General features: G+C 41.5%; 1 protein-coding gene across 1 annotated transcript in view; it reads right to left on the bottom strand.

The window, feature by feature from the left end:
* LOC307266139 (MAM domain-containing glycosylphosphatidylinositol anchor protein 2) overlaps positions 1 to 17456 on the bottom strand; it is a gene marked incomplete at its 3' end in the record, with an annotated part of 152960 nt that overhangs the window by 10743 nt on the left and 124761 nt on the right. Inside the window, exons 12-14 of the mRNA XM_080048075.1 lie at positions 11298 to 11478; positions 2859 to 2879; positions 649 to 804 (exon numbers count right to left, since the gene is read on the bottom strand). Coding sequence (XP_079904201.1) covers positions 649 to 804; positions 2859 to 2879; positions 11298 to 11478 — 358 coding nt within the window. The remainder of the gene's footprint in view (positions 1 to 648; positions 805 to 2858; positions 2880 to 11297; positions 11479 to 17456) is intronic.

The raw sequence follows: 17456 nt of genomic DNA, 5'->3' as shown, positions 1-17456 counted from the left end.
CCAAATTCTCAAGTTCTCATTGAGTGGTGAGTTTAATTTAATTATAATTTAAAGCTGGGGTGGAGGATTTGGGGAGAAAATGGCAGTTGGGATAGAGATTCAAATCCCAATACCTCAACCGCTCCACTTGTCCTCTTTGGTCCCTCCCCTATGGTCCCTCCCTGACATGCTCTACACCAACAAAGTTGTGCCAAAGTGAATGGACAGTCCCAACAGCCAATAAGAACAGAGAATCGGAGCCTCGCTCTGATTGGTCAAAGTGCCCGCGGGCCGCCTATTGAATAGCCCTGACATACACGTTAAAAAGACAATTATTTACAATGATTCCACATAGTTTGGCATTTGGAGATTTAACATTATGTTTCAGTTTTGCAAGCAAAAAGGATTTCTGAAGGGTAGACTAACCAATGAGTTTAGCAAACCTAATGCTACCTCTGCTATCAAGTTTGGCTTGGGTTTCTGAAGAGTAAGCTTTGTAAAATCCAATAAAGAGAGGCAGTAGCCTTCAGGACTGACTTCCATACAGTGGTTGTACCAGTGATGAGCAGGGCTCTTTATAAAACAGCTAAGCTGAGCAATCACTCTTTGGGGATGGGCTTAATGAGCAGTTGACACTTAGGTCAAGGTGAGACGTTTAGAACTACTTACCCTGCTTGGAACCACTGCGGTCCCCGCTGGGCCCCGTGTTGGGCGTGTACTTGGTGTCGCGGGTAGCAGCACTGTGCCGCGTCCAATCAAAATCATCATTCTTGTCCTGGGTGAACATGCAGATGGGCTCCTCCTCAAAGCTGCAGTGGAACTCTCCTGGTGGGGCAGACAGAGAACAACCAGACTCTCACTGTCACTTCACTATAAAAGATTGAGAAGTTACACACTTCCTAAGAAGATACAGTGTGTGTACAGTGTGACACCTAGTGTATATTGATGGGATTTGTGTGTGTGTGTGAGAGTCTCTCTCAGGGGACAGCATACAACAGCAAATACCTAATTACTCTGGTAGAGGTATTTCTAAATTAAGACTTGCCCTCATGCTGACTGTAGTGGAGACGTCAGTGTGTTTGTTTTTTGCCTGTCAGCGACACAGAGTGTGGCCCAGTTCAGAGAGAAGGTCTCTGAAGAGAGATAATACTGCAACCAGAAAACACCCAATGGCACAATAGAGAATATTATTAAACTAAATACAAATCTCATGTGGAGGAAGTTGGAGGCACTACATTTAGATTTTTCTAAGGTATTTATGTTTTTTTTAGTCACTGTTTGACATTGAAAAAATACACGCATTAAACATGTGAATATATTGAACTGCTTCTGAATAACTCACTTTTTTCAAAGTAAAATGAGTTGATTGTCCTTGACTGTTTTGCAGTGTGTCTCTAGTACGACTAGAAATTGACACACCCTCTGTCTCTCCATCTTCTCTGGAGTGGCTGTGCCCTCCACGCCCCTGTGACTGCACCTTTTTAAACTAGTGGAGTGTGCAGATTGAGAATCAAAGTGTAGTGAATGTCACCCTTCCACTGTAGCATCATTTTACAGTGGGCCACATGTAGAGGAATGTTTAACAGTGAACGTTCTTATGAATAATCTGAATTCATGCGCGGGGAGGGAACTTTCCCACTCGGTTTAATGGAGAGGTTAACGGGAGGATCAACAATGTCAATACCTCCATTTAATCCATGTAACACACAAAGTGAAAAACACCAAACAAGAGGACATGGAGGAGCTGCCTGAGCATGTGTCATCCAAGACGTGGTAAAAGCAGCATTTAGATTCAGGATGCACGCATGTGTTCTGATAAATATTCATTGATTTATTAAAACGTAGCTGGGAGTAGTTTGGAGTGTTGACCTTGAGAGGAGCAGAATTGGCAGCTTTTTTTTTTACACTCAGGTAATGGAGGCAACATAGACCATAGAGTGTGGGTGGATGGAGTGCGAGAGAAGCAAGAGGTGCAGTGAAGCTGCCAGGAAAGAGGGAGAGGTGGAGAGAGAGAGAAGGCAGAGGGAAGGGGGCTGGGTTGCAGGCGCTCTTTGACTCTTCTCCTCATAGGCATGCAGATTTTAAATGGAGGTGTAGGGCGCTAGACACGCGCACACACCCCCATCCACCGTGAGCTAAACTAAACGTGTTCACCTTCTGAGGCGCCGGAGAGATAGGAGGATTTGGAGGAGAGGCAGAGGAAGGAGGGAGGAAAGAGGAAAGAAAAGAGGAGGCGAGCAGGTAAAATGGTTTCCTTCGGGGATTGGGATAATGATGTCGGTGATTAGGATGTTTGTTATTATGTTGGCAATGTTTGTGTGAACACCCACCAAAAGTATCTATCTATATGAAAGAAATAAACCACAATACACAACACAGCACACTGCAGCACAACAGAGAAATGATCACGCATGGAGGATGATCAAGGGGAGAATAATGCGATCGTGAAAAGTTTCGACAACGGAAACGCGCCATAAATGGGACTAAACATTAAAGAGTGGAAACACACAAACGGCACAAATGCATGCATAAGTGATGCTTACAAAGCCAGAGAGCAGGCAAATGTAGTCATGCGCACACAAAAACCACATATCTAATGCAAATACATCCATCCCATAAAATGCACAGATTTTAAGCTCTCAACATGTCAAATAGCCCGATGCAGGTTCCCAACAGAAAGTCCAATTCATCATACTAAATATAGTGCCACTTAAGAATACTAAGAGGGATCTTCTGGTGCTGTGTGACATTTCGAGAAGCAGATCTCTGCAGGATGAACAGTTAGTTTGCGTCCCCCCCCACTGTTCTTACAGAGTGTATTATGACAGAGGGGGCTCGCTCGCCAGTGAGTCATGCTGAGTGAGGTGCACATTACTTACTCAGGTGAGGGTTGATGGGAGCTGTGAAAGAGAAACGCCAGTGACAGTCATTAGTAAAGAATATCTCAGCCGACGTGTGTCAACACTTATTGAAAGGAAACAAGCACAGAGGCACATGGAGGCTGTACGTACACGTAAAATAAACATTTGGCTGATATAATGTGTCGTGTGCTCTACTATAGGACACTCGAAAGCTGCTGCCGTTAACCGTCGTCCAGCTGTCATCTACTGTTCAGGCACGGAGCTAATAAAAGTCTACATGTATACAACTTAGAGCCTGCTCAGTCTGTCCTGCTGTCATAAAATGAAATGAAAGAGGCCCCTGGGAAGGATGGGAAAACTGTCCTGTGATGTTAAAACACTGGAAGCATATTAGAGTGACTGCGCGCCATCGTCCTCGAGCTCTATCCCTTTCACAGTGTACAAACAAAAAGTAAACACGTAGCTAAAGAGGAGGCGCACACATAGCACTGATTATTGAGAAGACAGAAATGAGAGATTTCCGAAAGTGGGAAAGGTGACGCAGCCATTCTGTGCCTGTTATCAAATGTGAAAGATGGAGGGATGAGGAAGAGCAGCCTGACCACATTAATAAGCTTACAGGGAAAACTGCTTATCATTATGGCCATTTAGCGGCGGCGCCGATGCTCTCGTTCAAGGTGACTTTCATTTAGAGCACTAAGCCCATTTTATGCCTCCATTTAGAAGCCAATGAATCATAAAATGAGTAATAATCACAAGTGGTTGGCCTGCTAATCACTTTTCCCTGTAACATCCTCCATTCTCTCCAGTGTTTTCACCACCACCGTCATTAGGAAAACTTTGAGATTGAGCGCTGATGACTGGAGTCCAGTGAAATGCATACGGGACCTCTTGTGCATTCTGTCCACCTCACCGTGGTTCAATGCTTCCGGCTCATTGATAATTTAAGGGGCCGCTGCGGTAGCAAACGGAGAAAGGTCAAGGGTATCACGCGGAGTTGCAACGAGCCAGTTAGTCGGCACTTCACTTTTTGCAGAGTAAATACCATTTAACCTGTCAGGAAGATTCATGAGCATTTTCATGATCGATCGCCGACCGGCTGAATAGATGCGATACATCAGCTTTACCACAAAACGACGTCGCCGTGTGATTTATGAAACCTTGCTGTTCATGGGGGGAATTGATTTTAATCCAACCAATTAAAGTGAGTAATAACAAATCATTTCTACAAAGGAAAGCATGTACTGAAGAGCGGGGAAGTACTGCGGGGCTGCAGGAATTGCTCTTTTTTTAAATCAGAAACTCGAGTAGTGATTTCTGTTTATTGCTGCAAAGCGCATGGGAATGCATGTCCACTTGCTACACACAAAGACACAAACACACACACAGGCAAAGAGAGAGGGAGAGAACAAGCCATTGCATTTCTTATTGAATCATGTAAAACATTCAGTGAACTGCAACACTGCAGCTGAAGCCAAACCAGGAGGGGGAAGGCTGAACACCCTCGTCGTGTGAAAACTTTAATAATCTTTTATGTTACAGATTGTAAAAATAAAACCTGCTTTCCAACACTCTATTGCTCAATGTAAAATGGACTGCAAAGAGCGCCACTGCTGCACTGAAAGCCTCTGCAGAAGACAGAGAGAGAGAGAGAGAGAGAGAGAGAGAGAGAGAGAGAGAGAGAGAGAGAGAGAGAGAAAGAGAGAGAGAGACTGTTGCAGAGAAAATGTTTAAAATGACAACTTGAAGCCTCGGGCCTGTGAAACGGATGCCGAGTTTTCTGAAAAAAAATCCTATTCTTTCAGCCCCCCTCCAGCACGCCATCTCTTTTCCTCTCAAACCTCCATTTCCCTGCAACAATCCCCAAACAACTCTCCAATCCTTCTAGCTGCCTGCTCCTTTCTTTCAAACCTGTGGTTATGAAAATATGTTTTGTTGTAAATTTATTTTCTTTTTTTTTTACCAGCAGCTTCCCCAGGCTGACTCACGGCGCCTTGGCCAGGCCGAATGCATCTGCTCAAGCGACGTCTCCACCCCCACTGAGGAAATCAACCTGAGAATGCCCACAGGCTTCGTTACTACTGCTGTGGCTGTACACACTAACTCTTCACACACACACACACACACACACACACACACACACACACACACACACTAACTCTTTGCACACACACAAACACACACACACACACACACACACACACACACACACACACATACACACACACACACACACACACACACACACACACACTAATTTAACTTCCAATTTAGATGACTGTATTGGCAATAGGTAAACAAACAAAGCATAAAGCCCTATTTTCTTTAGAAGATCTACAGCCTTGCCTTCAAACAAATTAGAAGCTCCTAAAAATAATAGATAGTTCTCTTAAAAAAAATGCACATTGTTTAACCATAGGTGTGAAAATCCCTCGGGTAAGCCTCAAAGCCTTTGGAAAAATCTTTATTACTTCTTTAGTAATGGCACTCTGCTTTGCCCTCCAGCTACAAAGAAATCCTTTAAAAAAAACAAAAAGCCTAGGATAATGATCGGGGATGAAATGTAATTTTGATAGTTCTCAAGACAAACACTCCCAGTGATCACAGCGTAAAGTGAACTGAGTTTTGAAAACCTCTGTTATGAAAGTCCACGTCCTGAACCCAGGTATTAGGTGCATGCCTGACTCCCGGCTTCTACTTTTCCAACTGAGAGGACAAAACAAACTGCTGCTTGATGCATGAGTGCCTTCCATCCAAATTGCCTAATTTTGATGGAAACACAAAGTGAGCTCATTGACCGCCAAAGGACAGTGGTCCGTGGAGGCCATTCTGGATACAAACACAGACTTCATCTTGGCAGGATTCCCTGCCCACTGGCTTGCTGCTGTGAGACAAGAGAGTGGATAGTTCACTGGCCACAGCCAAGTGTCCTCACAGACAACAGCTGCAGCCCAGCTTCTTCTTCTTCTTTTTCCTAAACTAACTTCATATAATCCAAGCTCCCCAAGATTCCCATCCATCATGTTTAAGGGGTCTGGGTGGGTGCCATGACGTTCTGAGAAAGCCCTGTCACGGCTTCACAGCTCCCAACATCACTCGGAATAATAAGAGCATGGGCAAATGTAATTCAGCAATCTTCCCCTCATGTCTCCCTGACAAAAACAACACGAGCGACATCACACCATTGTGTCCTTCAATCAAATCCTGCTCTCCTGACTGAGGCTGGAACGGTTCTGCACTGGTGCTGCAGTAACACATACAGACCCATCCAAACGCAGCCAACCCGCGTCCAATCATTTCCTGTGCGCTTTCCTGCTCTTGCATCATTGTGCGTGTGACACATTGATGCAAAGAAGTGATTCCTTAATAGACTTCCACATGGGCGAGCTTTGCTGTAGTAGCTGTAGAGGATTGAAACAGAAACGTGTGAGGAAAAAAATAACCCAGCAAATTGCTCTGGGTTAAAATATGCAGAATCAAAGAGAAGACAGTGCTGATGCAAACATATAACTAATGGAAAGCATGAGAGGTGTGACACATCGTATCACCAATGATTGTATTGGTATAATCTGTGATATAATAACTATGTTTCATACTGCAATAGAAAACATATTGCAACATGTAAATGTATCTATGTCCTGACCACATACAGCAGTAAACAAGCAAGCACAAATCTAACACCACTGCCTACTCTGCTGCCAGAAAATGGAGCAACTATGGTGGTGTGGAAGTGGTTTGGCTATTGTAGGTCATATATATACAACCAACTGTGGCATTATGTAAGGAAATGTTTACAGTAAAAAGAGGCCACACAACAGGATTGTGTCATTATCTCAATCAGGAGTATCCCGGTGAGTACAGGGTCAGCCAGAAACTATGTGATGAGTGATGAAAATGTTCCTTTAAACAAAATTACTTTTTTTCGAAAGCAGCAGTGAGTGAACAGAGAAGTGAAAGTGGCAGGTACCCTGTCTTTTGCAGACAGCCAAACGTGTCTCCAAAAGTGGTTCTGTGTTGCTGAAAAATATACATTTTCATTTCATTGTCATGAATGTCTTTTCAGCCAAAATACCCTGCAATAACGGGAGATTTTAAGGAGCCGTTGCTGGCTGTGGCTCAAGAAGGTTAGGACGAAGGTTTCAATCCTGATTTCCGAGTGTCATATCGGCAACGCACTGAACTCCAAATTGGCCTGCACCTTGTTTGGTAGCCTGCCGCCATGTGTGATTTATAAATATAAAGTAGCTATTTACCATTGCCCACCAGGAGAAACCCAAAGACTCTTCAACAAAATATAAAACTTTCAAAAACTATGTGTCACTGAGTTCTCAGGTAAACAGACGGCTGACACCACGACTGAACAAAAAGCTCAGACGGGGATTACACCGAACCCCCTCTCTAGCTGAATACTAAGGCCATCACCTCCGCTATAGCAAGCAATAGAAATCATCGGAAGCAGATGGCTGTATTTAATGTAAGATTTAGTGGGTTTTGACTTTAGGACAGCCATCTTACTGTTTTATGTCACAGTGAGCTGCATAAAAATGGGAAATTAAGAAACAGTGGCAGTGTTTTACCGTGCCACTGTGAGAGGTTGACAGGAGGCTTAAACATTAAATCCTTCGTGGAGGAAAATGGAGAGAGGGAGAGAGAGAGAGAGAGAGAGCAAGAGAGAGAAGCGTCATGACAAACCTCAAACAGATGCTGAGTTTGTCACTGCAGCAAAAATGTAAAAGATTGTCTTTGGAGCTCGGTGACACGACCATCCTTCATCCTACAGCTGGGGACAATATAACCGCTTTTGTGTCTCCCTGCCAACTCACACAAGAGCAGCCACCATCGGCTTTATGTGCATCAGAGCAAATGCGTGGCCTATCGGGCAATGATGAGCAAACCATTCCTACTTAAATTTTAGAGGCCTTATGTTAAAACTTCACAGTAGGACAGCCAAACACGCTACTAGTCATATTTCTTTGGGTTGCTGTGGAAGGTTCACGGCGTGCTAGAGTCTCCAGTTTTAGGCAGTTAAGCACCATATTTGCCTTTGCATGGTACGCATACAGACATACATGGATGGGCAAACAGTGGGATGCAAATGCATCTAGAATTTACACTTGAGAGGGAACTCCTAACCTGTATGTGTTTCTGATAATTGGAGGACAAAGCACAAACAACACTTTCCCAGTTGTAAAGCAAATACACAATAAAAAAGTTGGTACTCGCTTGAGTTCCTGCTGTGCAGAGCAGTGCATTTTCTATTTTTCTTTTTTAGAATGAAAACAACCATTTGTCCTTGCAGTGAAAATGTTAAAAATGCCAGTAGCTTTACTACAAAAAGACACTTGGATCCTGTGGGATCAGCTTGTCCAGGTTTTCTGATCACTGCCTGCTCTCTTCACTTGCCTTCTACAGTCGACTTAGTATACAAAAGAATCAAAATACCTATCAGTCTTATACGTATTATATATGATACAATACATAAACTTCATCATGGACATTATTCAAATGTTTTTTCCAATTAAACTTCAAAGAACAACGTTTGTCAAATTCTTCTTTGTTGTTTTTGTTTTCAAGGGCATCGTCAAAGCTTGTAAGAGCTACTGTAGTACATAATATACAGTACATACATTGTTGTTTTATGGCATTTCGTTTATGGGCTCACATTTAAGTTTATACAATAGTTTATACATTGCGAATAGTGGAACTTGACATGTTATCTTTATTTTGGCTGTTAAGTGTTAAATACATATTCTATTATGTATAATGAATGCACATCAACTCGGTAATGGACTAGAGTTGTACGATTTGGATCACCTGTTTTTGCGATTTCTTGGTAAATAAACAATAGTGCTAGTTTTCCTGTCGCCTTGTGATACCTTTCTTTTTCACAAGAATGTTGCGTTTGAGTCAGCGGAACACGCGTCAAAGCAATTAACTTCACAGACTCAATGGACTATGATTATGATGAAAACAGCCACTTCAAAAAGCTGTTACCATCATTTTCATTCCCCTTTAGTTCTTGAAGCTTTAAGTCACTCCTCCATTTAATTTTGTGCAGTGCATTGTGGGACAATAGTGTACATCAACAGCCCACATATCTGTATATTTTTGTTGTTGTTGCATGAATCATTTGTCACTTTTCCTGAATCAACAAAATACATACTCAAATCCGGCTGCGATTTTGTCATTTAGATGTACTGTGGCATTGGGGACACAGTTAAAGCATCACATCAGCAATAATTCAAGACCAGTGGCTCATTCACCAGCTGCTCGCCTTCCAGCTGACTAGTGACGACCAATCATATTTATTTAGGTGTACAACACAGCCATTAAAACATGACACTACTCACTGATACTCTGCTCACTCAGCACTCATTTCAGCCTGGTTTGTTACTGCTGCAGCTTCCCACCCCTCCCATAAAAACAACAACGACTCCTGTGCTAAAGCTTTGGTATTATTCATTTACCTACAAACATGATGTAAATGTGTTTATTAAGGGTGAATTAGTTCTCCTGGCAGAATATGTGTTGATGTTCAGATTGTTTGAGAGCTCCCTCAAAAGCAGAGTCTGTTTTTTTTCAGTTTGTTTAAAAAAACTGTAAAACTGTTTGCTAAAAATGCTTTATGCTCTGACGCAAGTGCCTCTGACGCAAACAGAAGCTCGTTAGCAATGAAGGCTAAATATAAGTGGCTTCGCAAGAACTCAAAACAAGATAATTGTCACAGATTAATGTCCAAGAAGAAGAAGAATACCTGGGCTTCTCTTTGTTGAAGTAAAGTATTATATTATGTGTTTTCAACCAGCGATAGAATACGGCCTTAATGTAAATATATCTCATAATAACCGCATTTTAAGTCATTCCTCGTACCGTATTACTGCAAATGTTCACCATGACATTTTTAAACCATAAAATGATTATTTTATACAGACCCCAGCAGGTCCCATAATCCCCAGTGAGAGTGATAGGGAAGTGATAATGGAGATGATCCAGGACTATTTCACATGTCAGTCAGGACGTCATATGGGACACATTCTCTGAGCAGAGAAATCTGCTCCGGTGATGCTGTGTGAAGGCCAACGGAGCAGCCCTAGAGTGATAATTAGTCCAGTCTCTCCTCAGCATTGGCTCTCTTCTTTCCTTTTTTCAATTTTTTTACTTTCTACATTTGTATCTCAATGGACATCATTTCACTTTGATTGGATTGAATGTAAATCAATTCCACCGAATTCAATTCGAGAGACTACACAGTATCACAAAGCGCTCGAAAAAAATAACAGCAGAATCTTTTTTATCTGTGGCTCCCTCCTCCTCTCTTTACCAATTCTCTTTTCAGCGGCTATGATGAGCTGCAGTGAAACTGAATAATTCACAACTGCAGCAGCAACACCACTCAGGAAGACAGTCAGTGATAGACAGAAAACAGTCATAGAGTTTGTTTCTGAAAATGCACATCGCAAGTACCTGTGCATGTCTTCAGTGGCACCGCTGGGCCTATACTGCGGATACGAACATTTGTATTTCAGCAGGTATTCCGTCCCAAGAATGAGGAATGAACTTCCATTTGCAAGCTGCCATTTTATTCGGTAGACAGAGAAATACTGTGTGTTTTTGATATATTCTCACTGGCCTGACCAGGCTGCTGACCCATGATCGGCACAAAGTCCTTTTGGCTTCTGATCTACTACAATATTCCTGATTCAAAATCTATATCTTACAGAATAAATAATATGATAGCAGTAAACATGTTATTGACCTCTCTGGTTTTGGTGTAGGCAAGTTTTATTAAAAAGTAAATTTGGGGCTTGGCAAAATATGTTTATGTATTTGTTAAATGGAAAACATCCCAGGAGACGAATCATATCTTCTGGCAAAAAGATGAGAAGGAATCGCACGCAAAAAACCACCACATGTTTGAGTTACTATAGAATAATTAACATTTCTCTTTAACATTTCACCTAGATCAGAATGCCCCTTGACCAAAAGGTAATGTGAATCAAAGTGAACTATTCTGGGAAGTGTTTTGTGTTACTCCCATCCCTTGAGACATCAGGTTATCACCACAGTGACATGACCTGACAGATAGGTACGTGCCAAAGAACAATAGGCCCAACAACAGTTAAGCAATCTCTCCCTTGTTGCCTCTAATGGTTGGAAAATAGCATATTGCCTTAACGCAAGTAAGATAAAGTTCAAAGTTCATATTATACGAAATCTATTCCAATGATGTGTTAACCTGATATGTGGGGTTGACTACATGTGTTGATCCGTCCCTGTGGGAATCTGACGTAGACTTTGGGTATAAATGTCTCTGCAGTGCAGCAGACTCTCATGTGTCTCCCCGAACATGTTTTTCTCTTGATTTTCCAAATGTAAAAACATGGCAATACCACAGGAGGTGTGGACTGATCACAGTCGTCCAAAAACACATCCCAAGATTAAGTGCACAAAACTCACCGCTGTAAGTGACAATCCGGATGGTGGAGTCACCCTCTCCAAACCGCGTGATGGGGGTGAGGCGCACCTCGTAGGATTCAGGCTTTATGAGTTCAGTCAGGTTGCGCGTCATGAGACCTCCTTTGGTGAGGTTTCTGTCCCCCTCAGGGATCTCATGTTCCCACCAGCGTTCCAAGCCCTTCTGGATGGGAAGAAGAAGAGGTTCAGGTCATTACAAATCACTTAATACACAATTTTAATATGGAGTAACCTTTTAAACCTTTAAAAAAAAACACCTGAACTTAACATCAACTTAACAACAGATCTCTCCGGGTTGTTTTGGACCCAGGGGCATATGTTGGAAAACAGCACTTTAAACAGCTTGGGTGGTCGCCCTTGAAAAATATAGTGTTACAGCTTCAACTCAGTTAGGTATATAATATTTCTGACAACGGAGCCCGCCAAGCATATCAAAGACAACCTTAGTAGTGTTGGGAGAACTCATTCTTATTACTACCAGACTATAGCTTTAAATGGTTTAGTTTAACAAGGGTAGCCTATCTGTTCCAAATAAATAAGTAACCGCCACAAACAATATCTTTTTTTTTATTAACACCTGACCAGTTTTGGGAATAACGTTATTTTTTCAGTAACGGGGTAATCTAACTAATTATTGTTTCCGTCGTTACAACGCCGTTATCGTTGCTGAACGTTAAATGCGGTGCGTTACTATGAATTGATTTAATAAACTGTGTAATTCAAACGCACCCCTGGCTCCATACTACACAAACTGCTGTTAAGGAGACCGATGGGTTAACAACAAGATAAGCGATTGCTATTTCTTATAGTGTTATAAGATGTGTTTTATTCAGTGTGGATGACATTATAACTGTCAGTTAGCGCCGTCACGTCAGTCAGCCGGAGCGCCTGTTTAATGAAGTTTCTTTTTCTTTCTCTCTCTGTTGTGTGAGCGTGCAAGTTGCCGCAGTAACCACCTATCAATCTACGGTTGAAACTAGCTTTCCCTGAGTTTGTTGCCCTTGTGAGTAAGTGCTTGGAGTTTCCATATCTCTATTGTAAGTTATAATTTATGCACGTTATTAAACAGCCGCAATTTGCGGGTCACAACAGGTGTTTAAAAGGTGAAGTAAGTGGTTTATTTATGTTAATATAAGTGTTAAATCGCTCTTTATTCATACAGTGATCACTTACATAATGTGCGCGTTTCATAAAGCCGAGCTCTCAGTCAGCTGCTCTGCATGTAATCGGCAAATAAACTTATTGGAGGATCCCGAAATTATCCAATCACAAGAGAGAACGCTACATACCGACACCCGTCTCACTCATCTCTCTGCCGGTGCACGCCAGAGCGACAGATGGGTGAATGTTTATGTGCCTACAATGGCGGAGCAGGTACAAATCCTTCCCAATGTCTGTTTTGATGGTTTTTATCATGTTTTATCACACTTATGGATCTGAGATGATGCTAGATAACTCGCTGCTTGAAGACCGCAGTGCATTAATGTGGTGACGTAGGGACGAGCGAGGGGACTGCTAACTGCAGTAACTGACAGGAAGTTAGCTAAAAGAACCATTCCGCTTACAGCACCTTTAACTTTTTGAGAACAAAATAGCCTACTTGAAGTGCAGGATAAACCTCTTATCTTCTGTCTGTTTATGTGCAATAATTATCGAAGGTTATATTGCCTACAAGTAGGCTACTTGTCTGTTCTACTCATTTCAACTGACTTGTGAAAACTGCTCAGAAAAATCCAAAATCTTTGACATAGGCCTATAGCAATTTTTTTTTTTTTTAGGCCTAACTAACACAAATAGTTACTTTCCCTGGCAACTAGTTACTTCTATTATGAAGTAATTCAGTTACTAACTCAGTTACTTTTTGGAGCAAGTAGTGAGTAACTATAACTAATTACTTTTTTAAAGTAACGTTCCCAACACTGCACCTGACTACTTGGATGTGAACACACTGAGAATTATCACCCAAATCTGTAGTTTTTCTGGGCTCTAAGAAGCTTTATAGCGACTTTTAACATATTGTTTTGGTTTTATTGCTCATAACTTCACTGTTGTTAGTTCAGGCTCACTGCTCTATTCAGTGTCGTTTTTGGCAGGAGCAGGTAGCTGTTTCCAGCACAAAAGCTCTAAAATTCTAACTGTATGCGACACCTGCAGAGGCTCCAAATGGCAGACCGACACAGTTGACGACTAGCCGGTGAACAGAGCAGAGCATTTAGCAGCTATAGAGCCACATATTTCCCTCACGAGTTGATGGAGACAGAGCTAGAAAGAGAGTGAGTATTGGACCTACAGTCGCAAGGTGGCCAGAAACCAAGGATGTAGGATGTCACTGCATATTTGCTATCTGTACATCAAGCGTCGCACCAGGAATAAGTCTTGGTGTTAATTATCATCTACAGCACATCAATAGGACATCACTTATATATCACTTAAATATCATCAATAAAAACATGGAAAACATTGATGCGTTCAAGAATGCAAAGTGGCATCAAGTCAACTTACATTCTCTTAAAATAAACCAAATCTATTAATTACATTTCCATTGCATCCTTGACGCTATCTGTCTCAACTCATGTAAACTAAACTAAACTGAACTGAACTAAACACATGCAATAAAAGTCACCAAAGATTTGGTATCAGCACAAGCAGAAAGCAAAGGACATTCCTCTGAAAACAGCAAATATGTACGGCCTTCAAGATCAGTGGGGTATGTTCCCTCTCATCTGCCAATTAACCTCGTCTTTAGGCATTTGTATGATCGGCCAAGATTAAATGCTACACAACAAAAACGTTTCCCCCCCCCCATGTTTGCAGTAGCCAGCTAGCTGCTCATTAGCCACATTTACTTTCAAAGCAGCTCCTGGCCTCCGAATTCAAAGACAGCTATTAGCAAGCAGCGGATAGAAATTATTATCCTTGCTGTGAAAAAACCCTGATTCATCTTCCCCATTAAACATGTGCCTCAGTCTGCATTACTGTACTCACAACAGACGCGCGTTGCGAATACAGCAAGGACAACAAGATCCTTGCAAGCAAAGAAAAGATTGTTCTATTTTAATCATGCTGTACAATGCTTTGCTTCCCCATCATTTGAACTGACAGGGATTTTCACATCTCGTCTGTGCACAACGTAGAGCAAATAAGCGAAACATAGGTGACGAGGCTCAGGTATCACAGAGTATTAACTCATGCTTTTCTTGTCTTGTGATACAATACAGCACGTCCGAAAAAATCAAAGAAACAAAACGAGGGCTTGCTGCTGCATTCGCTTGGGGGCGAAGAGAAGAGAGGTGGGGTGCATTTTATCCTTGAGAATCAGTTTTAGAGGGAAGAGCTGCACAAAGACAAGTTACAGCTACTGCATCACAATTAGTGACTTCACATGCCCTCCTCAGTCAAAGGAAGAGAGGAAGGGTTTTACAAGCAGAGACAGAGGGAATGAATGAAGGTGTAACAGCAGTGAAGCAGTCAGCGTGTGTGTGTGTGTGTGTGTGTGTGTGTGTGTGTGTGTGTGTGTGTGTGTGTGTGTGTGTGTGTGTTTGTGTGTTTGTGAGAGAGATTGATACCAATTAAGTAATTACTTGGAGCCTGGATGATCCACAATTATAGGGCAAGTTTTCATCAACATTAGTTTGCAGGTAAATAGAGTGTTTTGTCTGCCACTGGTAATTGCACATGGAGCACTTGTCCTTACCCGTACCTTTGAAAACGGTTGCTATCCTACAGTACAAAAGACATGCCAGCTAATTGCCAGAAATTACACAGTGAAGTCCTGTTTGTTTGTGTGTGTATATGCGTGTGTGTCTGAACACCCTAAAACAACAGACTTGATATTTAGAGTGAAAACAATCTTTCTGTGCAAATGGTGGCAACAGAAGTACATCTGTTGTTTCCAAAACAGATGGATAAAAAAATGACACATCTTGTTTTGTACATATGGAAGCCTGGATAATGCCGGTTGAAGGGGTTTGCTTAGGCCCAATAGAAGGGTGGCCTTTATTTATCTGCAGTAATAGAAAGTGATTTAGAAGTAATTCAGACACATGACAAACTACATTGTGTATTATACATTAGTAGAGGTGCTAATGCACACGCATCTAATACTGATGGATGAATCTGTGCACACAATCTGTGCTTTGCACTTGGAAAGCTATCATTATTCATGTGCTTAAAAGAGTGGCATCAAAGTGCCACATTGAGAAAGGTAGGCACTGATAAATGAATACGACCGTAGCCGTCTTACAAAGGCAACATTTTGAGAATCTTGTCATTTCAAATGTGCAATTTATTTCATCTTGAGCTGAGGAAACCAAACATTCCAGGACAAACAGGGAGTTCATGCCACACCTACAACATTCCTGTGAACATCCAATTGTACAAAAATTTTCCTTAAACAATCTATTAAACAGTTCTCAGAAGCGTCTGTAACTTAAATCTAACATTTGTTATCAGTTTTATATTGTATGAGACCGCAGATTAGCAAACATTGCCTCAAACTCCGAACAAGAAGTTGACAAGCAGTTCCTTTCCCATTATATCAAAAAGGTATTGTGCCTTAATGTGAAAATCAACTCAAACTAAAATAAATCAGGATGATTGACTGAGAAAAATGTATAACTCTTCTGGCGTTTTGAATAATACCCATATTTATTGGCTTATAGATTTTGCATCTTTGTTTTTTATTCACAATAATGTTGACTTTCACAGAGGCAGAGTGCCCTATTGATCTGATTTCACTGGAATGTGCAATGTGGCAACAGTTCATGAAGTTTTCATGTCAAATTTTTAAAAAATATTGTGAAAATGACCACACTGGGATTGATAAAAGCAAAAGCAGGAGCCAAAAGAAAAAGGAGGAATAATCAGAGTGATGTTGATATGTTGGACGAGTGCTGATCTACTGTAGATTGCCTGTATGTAATTAGTATGGCTCCTATGGATCTGCTAGCACACCCTGACTTGACAGATCAATTGAAAAAAGACGAAGGAGGGGAAGGAGGACAAGAAGAAGAAGGAAGGTCCTAGACGGTGAGACATAGATTGAAACAGTTTTATTAAAGGGTTTTGGACAATCAAGCTCCTGGTCAGCAGAAAAGGTTTTGAAGTCTCCAAATACAATTTCACAACAGTTTCACAACACGGGCAGATGACACACCCTTTCTGTTGCATCTTTGACAGATGCAGTGATTTGTATTTTACAATTCACGTCAATGCGTCGATCCACATTTACCCTTCAGCTCTCCCACTCGGGCAATGGATGATAAGGCAAAGTCAATCCATTACAGAGACATAAGGTCCACCAGCAATAAGTATTAATTTAAAAGTAGTGAGAGCAAATGATAATCATTCTCAGCGAATGGCAGGGGAGCCTGCTGGATCTATAAATACACCAGAATGGAGTAGTCCATGTGTTTGAAAGCTTTATTTACTGCAGCACTCTTCTGCAGTCCGTCGGAGTATCTCTCCGCCCACTTATTTCGCTCTTCTTTTCTTGCATTTTCTTGCTCACCGCCTTGAGTTTCCGCTTCCAAGTCGTCCTCACCAAAAGACATTTGAAACAATCTTATTATCAGGCTGAATCAATACTCTGAGCCGAGCCTCAAATCAATCACAGAGGGTGTACTGTATAGTAAATCTTGTGAAAAAATGTATTTTCCCTACAGCGGCAAATCTCTTTCATCTAAGACAATGGAAGATTGGTTGTTATGCCTCGCAGGGAGAAAATAATGGTCACAAAATGTGCCCTCTTGAGAAATCCAGGCAAGAAGGTGGAAAGAAATTAATTTGCCCCAACGCAGATTGTCGGCAGAAAAAATAGACTTTGGTGGCGATGTTCTCTTTTTAATGAAGACATTCAGAAAAGGTTGAAATGTTAATGGGATTTCTGAATGACCATGAGTTTGTTCTAACACAGATGCAGGCTTTATAATATGTATAAAATAAAAATAAAAATAAATGAAGAAAAACTGGGGAAGGACTGGCTGAAAATAGGAAAAGCGATATTCCTGGCAAGTTTTCAGACAAACATCTGCCAAGTGCGAACATGGGCTCTGAAGCACAACATCATTTATTACCAAACGGACCAGAACTGAGATAGATGACAGAAAAATCATTGGGCTACACAAACATAACTGGTATAGA

The sequence above is a fragment of the Ammodytes marinus genome (assembly GCF_949987685.1).
Source record: "Ammodytes marinus genome assembly, chromosome: 19".
Taxonomy (NCBI): domain Eukaryota; kingdom Metazoa; phylum Chordata; class Actinopteri; order Uranoscopiformes; family Ammodytidae; genus Ammodytes; species Ammodytes marinus.
Note: the sequence above shows the minus strand (reverse complement) of the source record. Positions and strands in the feature narration are given on the sequence as shown.